Raw genomic sequence first — 15,071 nt, 5'->3', positions numbered from 1 at the left:
TTATTTGGTGAGATCAAGGCCTCTTTCTTGGTTGAGCTTATATTTCATGTCTTTCTGAGTTAAAGAGATAATTCTCACTCTTCTCATTCTAATTCTTAAAACTTCTCTTATTTTTGTTATTTGCTTGGATAAATGAATTTACTCACTATTCATGATTTATTATGGTTCTTTGTATAATTACATTTGGTGGAAAGTAACACAGAAGTACAAGTATAAGACTGAAGTCACCCATCTCCTTCAGAGTGATCAGACTTTTGGCTATGAATTAATGATACTCTGGTCCACAATATCTAGTAGGAGCAAATAGATATAATTTCAGTTTGGTGGCATTCTCAAGAGACTGGAGAACAGAGCTGCCCACTTAAAGGTTCTTTCCCACCTCCCCCATTCCCTTCAAGTAAGAAATCATACTATTTAGAAACAATGTTTTCCATGAGATGCATTTAAATGTGACCATATGTGGATAGATATGAATAACCTGAAGAGTTAGCACAGACTTTACAAGTGTATTATTAGTATGCTTATCCTCCCTTCATTTTTTGGTCATTTTTGCCAGTTCTATGAGTGTGATATGGAATCCAATCTTTGCTGGCTTTTGATCACTTTATCCATGGTCAGAAATATCTTGTAGCTTGCAAAACTCCCCAAACTTCCCAGTGTGGTCTGGACCAGATTAAAATAAAACTGGGAAATATTAAATAAAATAATGAAAATAATCTAACATATATCATGTTAATTTATTGTTTTGTTAATGTGGGCCTGTTTGAATTTGACACTCCTGCCCTAGATCATGCTAGCTTTCCTAGCATTTACCCAAATTATTTTATTTACCCAAATTCTCATTAGTTTCACTAATGTATACTGCCTCCAGTGCCTTCCATCTTCTTTTACAGTTCTGGAAAGAATAGAAGAATTTGCTTCTGTTTCTTTTCAGTTTTTTTTTTTTTTTTAAATTCAGGGGTCTTTTACAGATATTTCATGGAGTTTCTACGAGGAATCTGCACTATTTTATATATATAACATTGTCATATCAACTGGAAGACAAAAAACAATGCTTTTGATAAAGGTTGCCACAATAAAAAACTATAAGAATAAAAAGCTTTCAAAATATAGAAAATTACTAGAAGCAATTAAAACTATGTGGAAACAGAATGAGATAATCACTGTGATCTTCTCTGTTGTTAAAGTTGTCCTGAGAATGATTTGAGTAAATTTACTGAAGATAAGCCTATATGCTTGTAATCATCCAATTCTTTAATACATTTACATAATAATCCATAAAGTATTAAATGTAAAAGACTAATAACAGGATAGTGGCACACTTTTCTTTCTGAACTCCATCAAAAAGGGTGCAAAGAATGAGAGAATGCTAATAATAGCTGTTATGGGCCAGAACTTGTAACAAGATGTTAAGTCACTAGAGTTGATAGAAATAATGCTTATATACTTGGTTCAGACCTTTGGAGTTCACACCTTTGGGAGAGTTCACACATTAGAGTTCACACCTTTAAGAGATCATACATAAGGAGCTCCCACAAGCCAACTAGAGACTTCAGGAGATTCACAAGTCAGGATTCAGTGGAGGAAATTCACAAGTCACAGCTCCCACAAGCCCACTCTCTCAGAGGAGGAGTCAGATCCATTTGATATTCCACCATTGTACTGGCTGGAGACATTGGGAGCAAGAGCCTGAAGCTGGGAGAGGCAGAGGCAAAGGACTAGAGGCAAGAGCTCTTGGAACCAAGGAGAGAGATAGGCCTCTAAGAAAGCTAACTGGGCTATTTTAAAGGAGACAATAAAGGATCTGGACTTTAACAGCTGGCTGCATTTGAGGTGATTATTACTCTGAACTGAAACTAAGGCTGCTCCCAGAAGCCCCCCAAGAAACCTGCTTTTAGAGAATGATTATATTTTTAGGGGAGAGAACATTACAAATAGCAATATTAATAAGAGCGATAATAATAATAATAAACAACACAAACAACTAAAGAGTTAACATGACCAAGTAGTAGTTTCTAGAAAATGTAGACTATTTTGAATAACAAATTAAATTTTGTGTGAAATATTTCTACAATATTTGCATAATTTTCTCCCATAAATTATACATACCAATTCAAGTTTTTTATGTCTTTTCTTTGACAAAAAACTCTCTTGACTCTCAGAAAACTGCTTTTCCACCACATATTTAAATGTACAACTACTCTGTGAAAAAGAGAAAAAGTTCAATGAGCTTATTTTATAGTTCACTATACTTTTCTAATAGGGATCACTTTAATAACTGAGTTGATTATTTCTTCATTTTTATAACACAAAATTGTCAGGAAAAATGTGGTTTCTAGTTTAGTGAGATGAAATCATGATCAAAAGTCAAGGAACAGGAAGAATATAAATGAATGAGCTGAAATGGTAAATTTTTATGAACTTGGGAGGAAGAAATGGAATAGGGTAAAAAATGATATGTTATTTGTGTAAATAATTAACAAAATGACATTTTCTAAATGGAAAAACTATCTTAGAATAAATTTTTTCATAGAAAGGGGAAAATTCTCTATGAAAGAAGTTTTATTTACAGTATAGGAACACCTATTGAGTGGAGATAAGTCCTGAATTTGCCTATTATTCTATTTGCCCTATTCTTTCATGATATATAATTTCCTGCCTATAATTTCCCATTTAGAATTATTTTGAATTCAGTTGTCTTTCAAATTCTAAACTTGTTTTTAAATGGTTCTTAATAACTATATTTAAGCTTTAATATTAATATTCCCTTTGACTTTTCATTGTAGGCTTCAATTTCCTGTTTTCAAAGTTCAAATTTCTACATGCTTCCCTTCTCCTGTTAGAAAGAAGACAAGCTATATAAACATGAAAGAAAAATAACTAAGAGGAGATAAAAGCTATATAATTCCAATTTTTAGATTTTCTCCCCTTTTTATATTTCTGTAGTTTCTTAATAGCTTAACTGTGGGAACCAAATAGAACTCCAAATCTGAGCCTTCCCCAGTCTCTCTCTGTCATAGCCTATAAGCCAGAAGATATGGCCTACATAGGCCTACATTTCTCTTTAATCTCCAGTAATATTTTGTGAATAAATATTTACTGAATTCATGAATCTGTGAGATATGAATATCTTTTTTATGAATTTCTAAAATAAAACATCAAATACCTTTTTAAGGTAAGTTAATAAAGACCTGATATGTATAACCAATCTAAACATTTTAATTTTTAAATATTATTTTATAATCTTTCTTACAAGTTTTGTTTTAATAATTTTATCTATTAGATAACCATAACATATTTACTACAAAGTAATTCCCTAAACAGAGATAATTGTGAAGATTGTAATTATTTAGTCAAAGATACTTTTAATAGCATCTTTTTCAATTCACTATTAAAATTTTTCAGATATATTTGCTGATTATATACTTAATTTTTAATAAAGTACTTGCTTAATGGATTTGAAGCCATTAGTTAAAATATTGTTGGATATAACATGAGAAATCTAAATTTAAAACTGATTTTAAAAATCCAGTGTGGGTATTAGAATCTAGGCCTAATTTATTTTCTTTTTCTCTTTTAGACAACTTGACATTAATTCAAAGACAGGCTAGCTATCACTAACCTGAAGAAATTATAAGGATATATGTTTCCATGGAAAAGTATGTCATCTCTAGGTAGATCAATGAAAAAACCTTCCCAACTCTCAGTACTTTCCTCCCAAATGTTCTAATTACAACTCATACTTTACCCAACTATAGTTTACACTTTTATATTCTCCCAGCATTTATATTTCCCAGCATTTGAACTATTCTCCATTTATCTTTCAATTCTGTACCACCTTCAAAACTTATCCTTTGTCTTCTCAAACCAGCGTATCTTAATAAGCCATAATAAGAGAAAATACTCAGCCTTGAAGACAACTTGTTTTACAAATTTATGACTCTTTTCTTCCATTGCCCAAATCGTGGTAAGTATTAAATTCATTATTCAAAAATGACTATTATAATTTCTGCTACATATAAATGTCAGTTGAATTCATATTGAAAATTAATTATCAGTTGAATGCTGTGATCATATTGCAGTAATCTATCGATTAAATTATGAATGGGCTGGCCAGATAATATCTACTCATTTATATGCAATATAATAATGTGAAATATCCCAAAATAAATTATTTTGGGTCACAAAGAAATTGCACATCAGTCATAAATTAGATATCATGTCAATTTCATCGGTATCCCTTGTTTTCCTATACTGACATGTTTTAGGATCAAAATATTACTACATAAGAAGAATGAGTATGTAGTTTTCTCATGAGGCCTCCCCAAATCTTTTAAACTTTTAACCTTGAAAACATAGATTATCAGAAATTGAAATAATCTTTAAATAGCATTTAAAGGCAAAATAAATCTTCTCATAATTGATTAGGGACTTCAATTTGGCTAGCCATAGAACAAAATTCTACTTTCTTTTCTATAATAGTCATTTTTAATTTATTACAATACCAAATGGCAGCTAAAAGGTAACTTTTAATAAATTCCCTTTTGAATGCAATTCATAGATTGTCTCCTTAGTACATACAAATATAAAAATAAAGTTTAAAACTGCACAGTATTTTATGAAGACCATCTTACGATAGCTTAGGAAAGCCACCCCAAATGGTTGAATATTTTTGAATTACCCGCCCCAAAAAAGTATTCTGTTCATAAAACCCTAATATTTTGATCCTGTTCTTTAGATAAGGAGAAAATAGATAAAATATCAACACTCAAGAGATATGTTAAAAAAATAATAATTTTCACAGAGTTCTGTAGCTTATACCTCTTGTGATATGATTGTTGTTTCTTATTTGTTGATTTACAATAAAACCACCCAGAAACAATATAAAGTATTCAATTTTGGTGTTTTAACATATATGGGAAGCAAATGCTTTTCATTATATTCATTCATGTGGAATATGCTTTCCAAAGCAGTAAGAGAATTTATTTGGTATATTACCTCATATTGTGGGTATAAGGTTTGCCTTATGAGAGAGACTGGAGCAGAAAACTTTGGGGGAGCTGGAACCCAAAACATTTTCACAGATCCTGGATACATGGATACCTTTGAAATAAAACAAAATATATTATAATCAAATTTTTTGTCACTATTTCTCCAAGTCACAAAACAGAGGGAAAACTAGATTCATTTGATCCCATAACCTATAAAAGGCCTTTATAAGAACTCAAATTCATGATCTCTATGAGAACAAGTATCAGTTCATTTATTTCTGCTAGTCAGGCTGCAAAGGCCTTAAATTGAACAATTCTAAGGACCCAGGTATGAAGATGTAGATGGTTTTATATCATAGGCAGCCTCCCTGTCTGATGTAAAGCCAGAGTATTCTCCAGTTTGCTTCCACAAGTAAACAAGCCAAATGGCCACATGTTTCAAATGCCATGGGAAAAAAATCCCAAGAAGCTAAAATTCACTCACAAGAACCAAGAAGAATAGAATCTCAAGATCATTTATAGTTACAAAAATTTCCATCAAGCTGTCTCAAAAGCATTGAGTTTAGCTAGAATAATTCTGACTTAAGCATGATAAAATAATATTCATTAATCATTTTTGTCAAGGAAGACATTGTTACAAATAATAACATTAGACATTTCTGATATTAAACAAATCTAGCACATCCCCCTGAAATGTTTTCTCTGCTAAAAAATTAATTTAGCAATTTTTCAGAGCAGAGCATCACTTTAGTTCTACATATATTATTCTTATGTTAACAAATGAATACTAATAGTGGCATTGCCTGGTATGCTACTTATACAGAATTCCAGGTAAAAGCAAAAAATATACAAATTATAAATTGGGACATAATATGAAAAATTTATTCAGATTATCTCTGTGTTTCTGAGTACAAGTATATCTAAATTATCCTATACAGATACTATCTATCTCAGCCCTCCCAATTTTCCCATAGATCATGTCAAGATATTAGGAAACTTCCTTATGTTCTGCTGGGCACATGAGAATGTTCTCTTGTTTTGCTTTATTTTGTTTTGCCTTTCTTTTCTGTTTTTCTTTTTTCTTTACTCTGTTTTTTCAAAAAAAATTTTTTTTAAATGGAAAAAAAAGATATTAGGGGACACTCCGTTTTTCAGAGCTAAAGTCCTGCAAGTAAGCCACACCTAAGGCTGGCATAACATTTGGCTCTGGCCATCCACAGGTTAGAGGCCAGTTCCATCTGTTTGATAATCACATCTTCTGTCTACCACATGTAACTACCTTAATAAAATCAAGAAATAGGCTTTTACTTGAGGTACACTGCTTGATTAGCAACTTTGATTAAATTCGTTAGATTAAGTACCAAATTTCTTTCCTACTTTGTGTCATACAATCTAGTCAATGAATTTTTTTTTGGAAGAAATATTGTAAATCAATTTATAGTTTTTCCATAGATGAAAATCTTCAAGACTTTGATGATTTAAGATTATATGACATATAAAATAGACAGAAAGTCGATTGTTGTTGTTTGTCCTTTGGTCTTGAAGAGGACCATAACAACAGGGAGGTGATACCATGATTTGCAAAATGGATTGGATTTAAGTGAAGGGGAACAGTACAAAGTCACCAGCCTCACTTTCTTCTTCACAGCCATTTGGGGCCCAGTGAAGATGATTCTGGATACAATGGGAGAACTTGATCTTATTTTTAAGCTTAAGTCTTTCCCAGCTCTTCGATTGATTCAAGCAATGCCCATTCCGTGATTAGAAAGTCTAAAAGCTATTTGGGAGAGATGTGGGAGTTTTAGAGAATTTACAATCAGAACACTGTGTGATTTGGCAACATAGATATATAATGCACTCTTAGGTTATAAAAAGAGGTGTAGCTTCCCAGAACAAGAGTACTGCTGTATGTCTTCTGTCTTACATAGTACATTCACTTCTGGCAATCACCTTTCCAGAAGGATATCAGTTAATTAGGATGCATAGAAAAGAGGGCAAGCAGAGTGATTGCAGGCTTCTTATTCCTTGGGTGCTGACTGAAGGAAATGAGGACAATCATAAGATTATTCCTACACACTATTAAAATTGGAGAACTTGAAGGAAATGTTTTATCTGTCTGTTGGTATTTAAAGAGATGTCCCAGTGAAAACAGTTTAAATTTATCCTATTTGTCTCCAGAATACAAATGTATTTTAGTGGGTGGAAGAGCAAGTTGAAAAAGTTTTCTAATTAGAATTATCCAAAAGTAGAATCATCTTCAGAAAGTAAAGAGTTCCCTTTCTTTGGCAGTGTTTCATATAAAGTATTTCATACTTGTTAAATAAGATGCAAAAGAAATTCGTTTTTCAGGTATTGTTGGATTAGATGGATAATTAAAGTCTTTTCCAGCTCTGAAATAGTGAATCTATAATTCTGAAGCCTGATTATCCATACAAGAAAAAACAAATGGATGGAAAGCATGTAATATCCAAACTACAACATATGATAAAGGATCAGTCCATTGAATTGCTACATAAGTTCATATATTTAGGATAAGATTCTAGCTGAGCTTGGAACTTGCATTTAAGAAAATGCAGAGAATTTTTAAAGATACTCAAATGCTTCTAAAAATAAAATCCCATCTTTTAAAATATCTATGTTCTTCTAATTTTTCTGTATAGCTCCAAATCATGTAAAATCACATTAGATAAAGGATCTAATTTGCATGTGGCCCAATGGGAAATGGTAACACACATGATGGATGTAAGTAGGCTGACATGTATTTCTGATGATGACCTATTAAACAGGAAATGTATAACTAGAAAAGGAGGTGAGCTGGCTATAGTAGTCGTAATAATAACTAATATTTCTTCAGCTTTTTAATTCCAATAATGGGATCCACACAATTAAAAACAAACCAACCTCCAGCATAATAATAGAAGAAGTATGGGAGAAGGCACAAATTACATAGACTAAGAAGGCATGGATAGATTATATACAGCATTACATAAAGTTAGCAAAAGCAGTTCTTACTTCTTCTCCTGAGAGATGAAGAGATGGTTTTTCATCAGTTTTTTTCCATTTAACTAAATTTGTTGATGTTTCTGGACAAATATTGTCCTCAGGTTCTGTAGTAGAAATTCCATAGAGTATTCTGTAGTGAATTTTCAAAAATTAAGCTAGTTTTAAAAATAATTGTTAATATGACAATATGAACAAATTCATTACTATTTAAAATTTATACAAAATTAGATGCAATCAAACTTTTAAATTCAGTGAAGAGATTATTTTAATAGTTATATCTGAGTATCTCTATAGAATATCTCAAACTAAAGAACCTAGAGGTAATACTATCAAATACCTCAAGCAAAGTAATAAGGTCAGCCAAATCAATTAAGCAAAATAAGCAATAAAATACTATTCACTCAAGGAAAAAATTACATGGAAAATGTATGTTTCCCAGATTATTATGATAGTAGGAAATCAACTGAGTTAGTCCACACTTTAAAGAAACAGATAAAACAAAGAACCAAGCTCATAATAAATTAAATGATTAGAATGCATTTGGGAGAGTTAAAGTGTTTTTCATGATTCCAAAATGTTAATAGACACAAAAAGGCCATCTTAACATGAGATATTTTCCCAGTTATGGTAGTGATTCATAAAATGAAAAAAATATTAAGTTCTTATCAAAACACTATCTTATGACTGCAAGTATATAATTTACATCAAACTGCTTATCTTCTCAATGGGGGGAGGGGAAAGGGCATGGAGGGAGAAAATTTAGAACTCAAAAGTTTTTAAAATGAATATTAATTTTTTATATGTAATTAGAAAAAATAAATTATTTTCTGGGGGAAAAAAAAAAAACACTACGATAAACGCTGGCAGATATATATATATAAAAGAAAACAGTTTCTTTCCCTAGAGGAAGCTATATTCTAATGAGGAGTTGCTGCTTATCCATGGAACACTTATGATCTCAAAAGAATCTCCCCAGTTTTTAGTACATTTGCCCTCTTGAAATTATTTCATTTTGCATTTGTGTTTTATCAATTTGCCTGTGTGCCCAATAGTTCCTTGAAGTCAGGGGATTATTATTTTTTTTTTCATTTTCTTTGCATTCCTTGTGCCTAGAACAATGCCTAGTACATAGTAAGCACTTAATACTTATTAACTGATTATGTAAATACCAGAATGTCTTTTTTAGTGTATGTGTGTGTGTTTGTGTGTAGTAGTAGTAGTAGTAGTAGTAGTCGTCGTCGTCGTCGTCGTCGTCATCAGGATCCAAAGATAATGACTGGGGAGCAAATAAAAAGATAAAGAAGACTCTTATTCTTTTTTCATCCCAACTAGTAGATAGTTCTTTTTGCAAATCCCAGAGATTGCAAGGAAATGCCTTTCTGTCTCAATCAAAGATAATTTATGGGAAAGAAAATGAAAAACATTTTTTAAAAAAGGCAACACAGAATAAACAAACAGGTACCAGGAATTCCCAGCTGAAGTAGGACAAAGACCTGATGAATAAAAACCATCAATTCCTTCCACATTCCCCAGAACATGGATGCTTTTACCAGAATTCCATCCATAAGGGTGAGTAGCCAAGGTAAGTTTTATACTTTACTACTTGCCCTCCTTAGGCTTCCATTTGAAGAGACTGCCTCTCAGCTATTATCTTTGATCCTGATACCGCTACAAAATTACTCTCACACTCTTTCTATGTATATTCTACTCTTGTTACCCCAGCTTCTGAGGAAGGAAACCACCTACCTATGTTTCCCTCTCAGATATCTTACTGTTTTCCATGGGCTCCTTTAGGCTCCATCTTTATCCTCAAAACTATGATTTTCCTTCACTTAGGAGAGAAGCAAAAACTCAAAAGTCCAGAAAACTATATGGGTACAGGTCATTCTCCCCTCCTGCAATTAGAATCTCCACTCCAAATTTTCAGAAAGGTTGTTACCATTAAATAATTGAACCAAAACTGTGTGTGATCTTAGCCAAAAGGTGTATTGTGGTTCAAAGTAGGTTAAAGCACATTGCCAAAAATAGCATATACAAAAAGTGTCATAAAAGCATCAGCAAAGACACAAATGACCAGAAAAGCTAATATGGTGATTGTGAACTAATAGTAAAAGAAAACAGTTGGACACATCAAAAATTGAGTATTGTGTTTGCTATTATTGTTGTTTTGGTTGAACCTTCAACTTTTTAAAAGTAAAGTACTCCTGGTGTGGAAATTCCCCTTTCTGATGTAGAACAGCAGCTCATCAAACAACAAATATTTATTTAGGGTACTATCTTCTATGTGTCAGGTCCTTTGAATTAGGGATAGGAAAGGGAAGAAGAGTGGTGACTTTGGTGAATAGGACATTGCTGAGAAAGAAAAACTTTAATTAGTTAGAAGACAGCAAAAGAATATTAGATGCCTGAACAGGGAAGGGTTATCAGGGGGTTTAAGGACATCACATACAAAGTCATCTACAATGTCATTTTTCCAGAACCAGCTCTAATTGCTTCTTCCAGAGATTTAAAAAAGAAAGAAAGCCATTGTCAAATGAACCTGATGGAATTTCTCAACCACCAATGTAGGTAGATTTTAATTTTGACAAAAAGAAACCCACTCACCTATCCCACCTAAGGACCCAATCAGTTGTGGGAGAAGTGTAGTCAAGTTCTTTAGTCTCAACATACAAGCCTTTAGCCTTCTGCATGCAAAGGTATCTCTTCTCCGTGGGACTGGACTGAGAGCTTACTCCCAAAAATCTTCTGTGTGACAACTGATGAAAATATCTTTTCCATTATTCTCTAGTCAATCTGTATACTTGTCTGTCCTTACCTAGTCAAACATATTTTAGGCAGTGTGTTTAACTTAAAAGGAATATAGCATGGAATTATAGTGTCAGAAATTATTTTAAAAGGTTATATTGCCTCAAAGTGGAGACTTGATTATATATGTGGTAGAGCTATTCAATGAGAGTATAAAAATTAGTGTTTTTTTTTTAAATTTTAAACAAAATTGATAATAAGGACTTAAAAAGAACAGAACATTAACACCATTACCAAATGTTGACAGTGACATCTGGTGGCCTTATATTGTCTTACTTTTAAAAAATTCTTGCAGAGCTCAAATATTTGTTTTTTCTTTAACTCACATTCGATTTAATTTAAAAATAAGAGATGATAGTGAACCAAAATGGATAAAAAATATAAGATAAAGATAATGAAAATTGTGATTATATAAAATTTATTACATTAGAAAAGAGATAATATACGGGGGATATAAGGAAAAATAAGGCATGCCTCTGCCTGAGGTTTACATTCTACTCAATGCATGGCACCTCCACATAACTCAATGTGGGGAAGCTGAAGCAGGCAGTTTTTGTCGACTGTCTATACATCATGGATGTCAGATCTTTTTCAGAAATATCTAATATAAAGATTTTTCCCCAGTTGAATATTTCCCTTCTTATTCTAGTTGGTTTGTTAATGCCAACATGTTTCAATTTTATAACATTGGAATTTTCTATTTTATCTTTTGTAATCACCTCTCTTCTTTTTTTGGTTAAGAATTCACCTCTTCCTCATCAGTAACTACAAAAAGGATATAATCAGCTCCTCTTTGAATTGCTTTGAATGTTGTGACCTTAATATTCAAGCTCCATGTAAATTTTGAATTTATTGTGGAATATAAGATGATATTGGTCTAAATTTAATATCTGTCAGTCTGTTTTCCTTTTTACACAGTAATTTTTGTCAGCTAAGGAGTTCTTTCCTAGGTAATTGATTTTTGTGGTGTATTTATTGGACATTGGGTTTTTGTGTTCAATTATATCTGGTTTTCACTTAATCTGTTCCAGAGATGTATTTTTAAAATTTTTACACCAATATAAAGTAAATGGATGATTATTGCTTTATAATATAGTTTGTTCTCTGGGAGTGCTATACCTCTTTTCATTTGTATCTTACCCATAAGTATTTTCTCAGATAATCTGTCATTTCAAATGATTTGTGTTATTATGAAGAGCCCTACAGAATGGATCTTTGGTAGTTTTAGCACCAAATCTGTAAATTAACTTAAGAAGTATTTTCATTTTTCTTATATTAACATGATCCATCTATACGTTGGGTTAAGCAGAGCATTTGTGTTAAGAAGCATTTTATTAATTGTGCGTATTATAATTATGTTAGATATAACATTAGATATAATATGTTAGAATATATATTAGATATAATATATAATAAATATATCTATCTATTGAGAATAATTTGATAAATTGACTTCCATTTTGTTCATTTGGAGGTCAAAATGAATTAGACTTCCTTTTTTCTTATTTCCTCCTGAATTTTGTTATTGCTATATAGAAATGTCATATGGTGGTTTTTTTTTTTTATGAATATATTTTTTAGATAAAATCTTTACTCAAGCTATTATCTTAGTTTCTTTTTTGATGCCTAGAAATTTTAAAGCAAAAAATTATTATCATCATGAATTAGTGGATCAAGTGCTGAGATTGGCATTAGGAAGACCTGAGTTCTAATCTATTCTCAAACACTTATTAGCTTTGTTACTCTAGTCTTTTAACTTCTGTTTGTCTCAGTTTTTTCAATTGGGAAATTGGGAAATAAGTGTCTCCCCTCATAGGGTTGTTGTGAGGATTAAATGAAATTATAGTTATAAAAATACTTTGCACAATACCTGTCAACATAGCAACTGCTATATAAATGCTTGTTCCCTTCCCTTTTCTTTCCTTTCCATCCACACCCTTTAGCAAATACTGATAGTTTTATCTCCTCTTTGTTTTCAGGCAACACTAGAAGCTGCGTTTACCTGAATTGTAGTGCTAGTAAGGACAATTAATTACAGTTAATTAACTATAGTGGTAACGACACTGGCAATAAATAATCATTTCTGTGCCTTCTTTTCTGTGTCCTTTGTTTCTGGACATTTAATCAGCCATACATCCTGACAACATTAGCTCAAATTCTAGCCTAAGGGCAATATAGTGGTCCCTACTCTGGTTTATAATTCTTTACTCTATTACTTTAGGGAGTTTTTATTAAATGGACTCAGAATAATTCCTAACACTTAGGCAGAAATTTGATTCTCTGCCTTAATTTAAATTTATTTTTATGTCTACCTATACCCCAGCTCTTTATGATTGCAGTAAAATTAACATTAACAGAAATATTTAAGGAAAGTCCTACTCTTTCTTTCTTCTTTTTCCTATATCTCTGTATTAGCTCAGTTGCTTAAATCCTAGGTGGGCCTTGGAGGATAAAGGAGAAAATCTTAAAATATGAAGGGAGAAATAGATAAATTGGAAATCCTAGAAACTATACAATTGGTAAAAAAAAAAAAAAAAAAAGTTAGTTTTCTAAAAAGACTAAGTAAATTGATACATGTGTAGCCAACAAATTGGGAAGAAATTTTTAAAAAGTGGATTGTTGCAATGTTAGCTTGTTTTAATTTTTTTAAGTTATTGGCTGATTTTTCCTCTGAGGACTACTACACTTTAGTAGCATCTTGGACATTTTGATCTCTGCAAAGTCCTCAAATGCAAAATAGGAATGACTACAATACTTGTTCTCTGGGTTGTAGGGTGGATCAAATGAGAGTAAAATGTGCTTAGTACAATGCATGGCACACAGTAGTTACTTAACAAATGCTTCCTCTTATGCTCTTTTTCCATGGTCTATTGAACTTCTAAACAAACTTCAGGGTACCAAAAGAATGCTGGGCAAAAAAATCAATTGATACTGATTTTTCTATGGTATCATAGATTTTGATGATATACGTTACACCAGCCCATAGTTTCTCCCCCAGATTTCTACACAATTATCCATAGTGGTGGGGAATAGGCAAAGCAGTCATCATGAATCTTATAGATAAGACAAAATATGGAGCACAAAAATCTCTGAGAAGCTAGTACCAAACCAGTCCCATTCAATCCAACTTTCAAAGAAGACTTGATTCATTCACAATATTTTTAAACATATTACATTAAATATGAGAAATACATACCTGTTTTTTTCTTTTTCATTCCTAATAGAATCATCTATAGAGTCTCTTTTATCACTTCTAAGAAAAGTATTATGGCCTGCTTTGTCTTTAGTGTGATATATCCTAGAAGCCAGTTGTAAATCAGTAGGTAACACAAATTCTGGGGCAGCAATACATAGTTTATGAAGAGTATGAGTAGACTGCTTATGTGGAATCCTAAAAAAAAAAAAAAAGTGTCAGTCTATTTTGGCATCTTATGAGCTACAAAAACAAAACACTAATTTATATTAATAATATAGTCTGATGTGGATCATCAGATTTTAAATATTTTTTTTATCAAAGAAAATTATAAGCTCAAATACCATGCCCACTGGGATATGGCCAAAGCAGTTCCTGAGGGGAAATTCTTATCATTAAACACCTTCACCAACAAATGAACTGGATATGCAATTTTTAAAAGTTAGAAATGCAACAAGTCAAAATACACAACAGAAATTCTGAAAATCAAAGAAGAGATCAAGTAAAAAAAGTTATTTTATTGATTGATCAATAAAACTAGGAGCTATTAAAAAAAAAAACAAATAGCTAATAAAAGAGAAAAACCACTAGTTAACCTGAGTTTTTAAAAGAATTTTTTTTAAAAGAAGAAAATTAAATTGCAGGTATCAAAAAGGAAAAAGGAAAATTCATTTGGTTATGAATTCTAGAACCTAGATTTAGCATGTAAATGTCACCATCATCATCACTTTTATTTGACTGCTGATGAATAATCTTTACAGTGTCTGGCACAGCAATTGATGTAGGTAAACTGGTATATGCAGAATCACTATTGGGTGATGTGAGTTTTCTGTGTTTATTGGTTAACCAGAAGAAAAAGCTCACATTATTGTCTTTTGGGCCATCTTTGGTGTAATGGTATGGTTAGTCACTCACTGTGGAATAAATATGGGCAGAGAATAAGAGTCACACTGTTCATGAGTTCCAAGTCATGAACATTCTTCTCATCATTAAATGAAATAACATCATTACTTCAGCAAGAATAATGGCACCATCTTCACTTTCATATTTTATTCACAAGCTGTTCATCACATTCCTAT

General features: G+C 31.8%; 1 protein-coding gene across 1 annotated transcript in view; it reads right to left on the bottom strand.

Annotated features, from left to right (window-relative positions):
- The window catches only part of TTC6 (tetratricopeptide repeat domain 6), a 288,496-nt gene that overhangs the window by 195,515 nt on the left and 77,910 nt on the right, over nucleotides 1-15,071 (bottom strand). The window contains exons 7-10 of the mRNA XM_051978083.1: nucleotides 13,996-14,190; nucleotides 8,004-8,124; nucleotides 4,999-5,103; nucleotides 2,110-2,202 (exon numbers count right to left, since the gene is read on the bottom strand). Of these exons, the coding sequence (XP_051834043.1) occupies nucleotides 2,110-2,202; nucleotides 4,999-5,103; nucleotides 8,004-8,124; nucleotides 13,996-14,190 (514 nt within the window). The remainder of the gene's footprint in view (nucleotides 1-2,109; nucleotides 2,203-4,998; nucleotides 5,104-8,003; nucleotides 8,125-13,995; nucleotides 14,191-15,071) is intronic.

This window comes from Antechinus flavipes, chromosome 2 (genome assembly GCF_016432865.1).
Source record: "Antechinus flavipes isolate AdamAnt ecotype Samford, QLD, Australia chromosome 2, AdamAnt_v2, whole genome shotgun sequence".
Classification (NCBI taxonomy): domain Eukaryota; kingdom Metazoa; phylum Chordata; class Mammalia; order Dasyuromorphia; family Dasyuridae; genus Antechinus; species Antechinus flavipes.
This window is presented reverse-complemented; position numbering and strand designations above follow the sequence as displayed.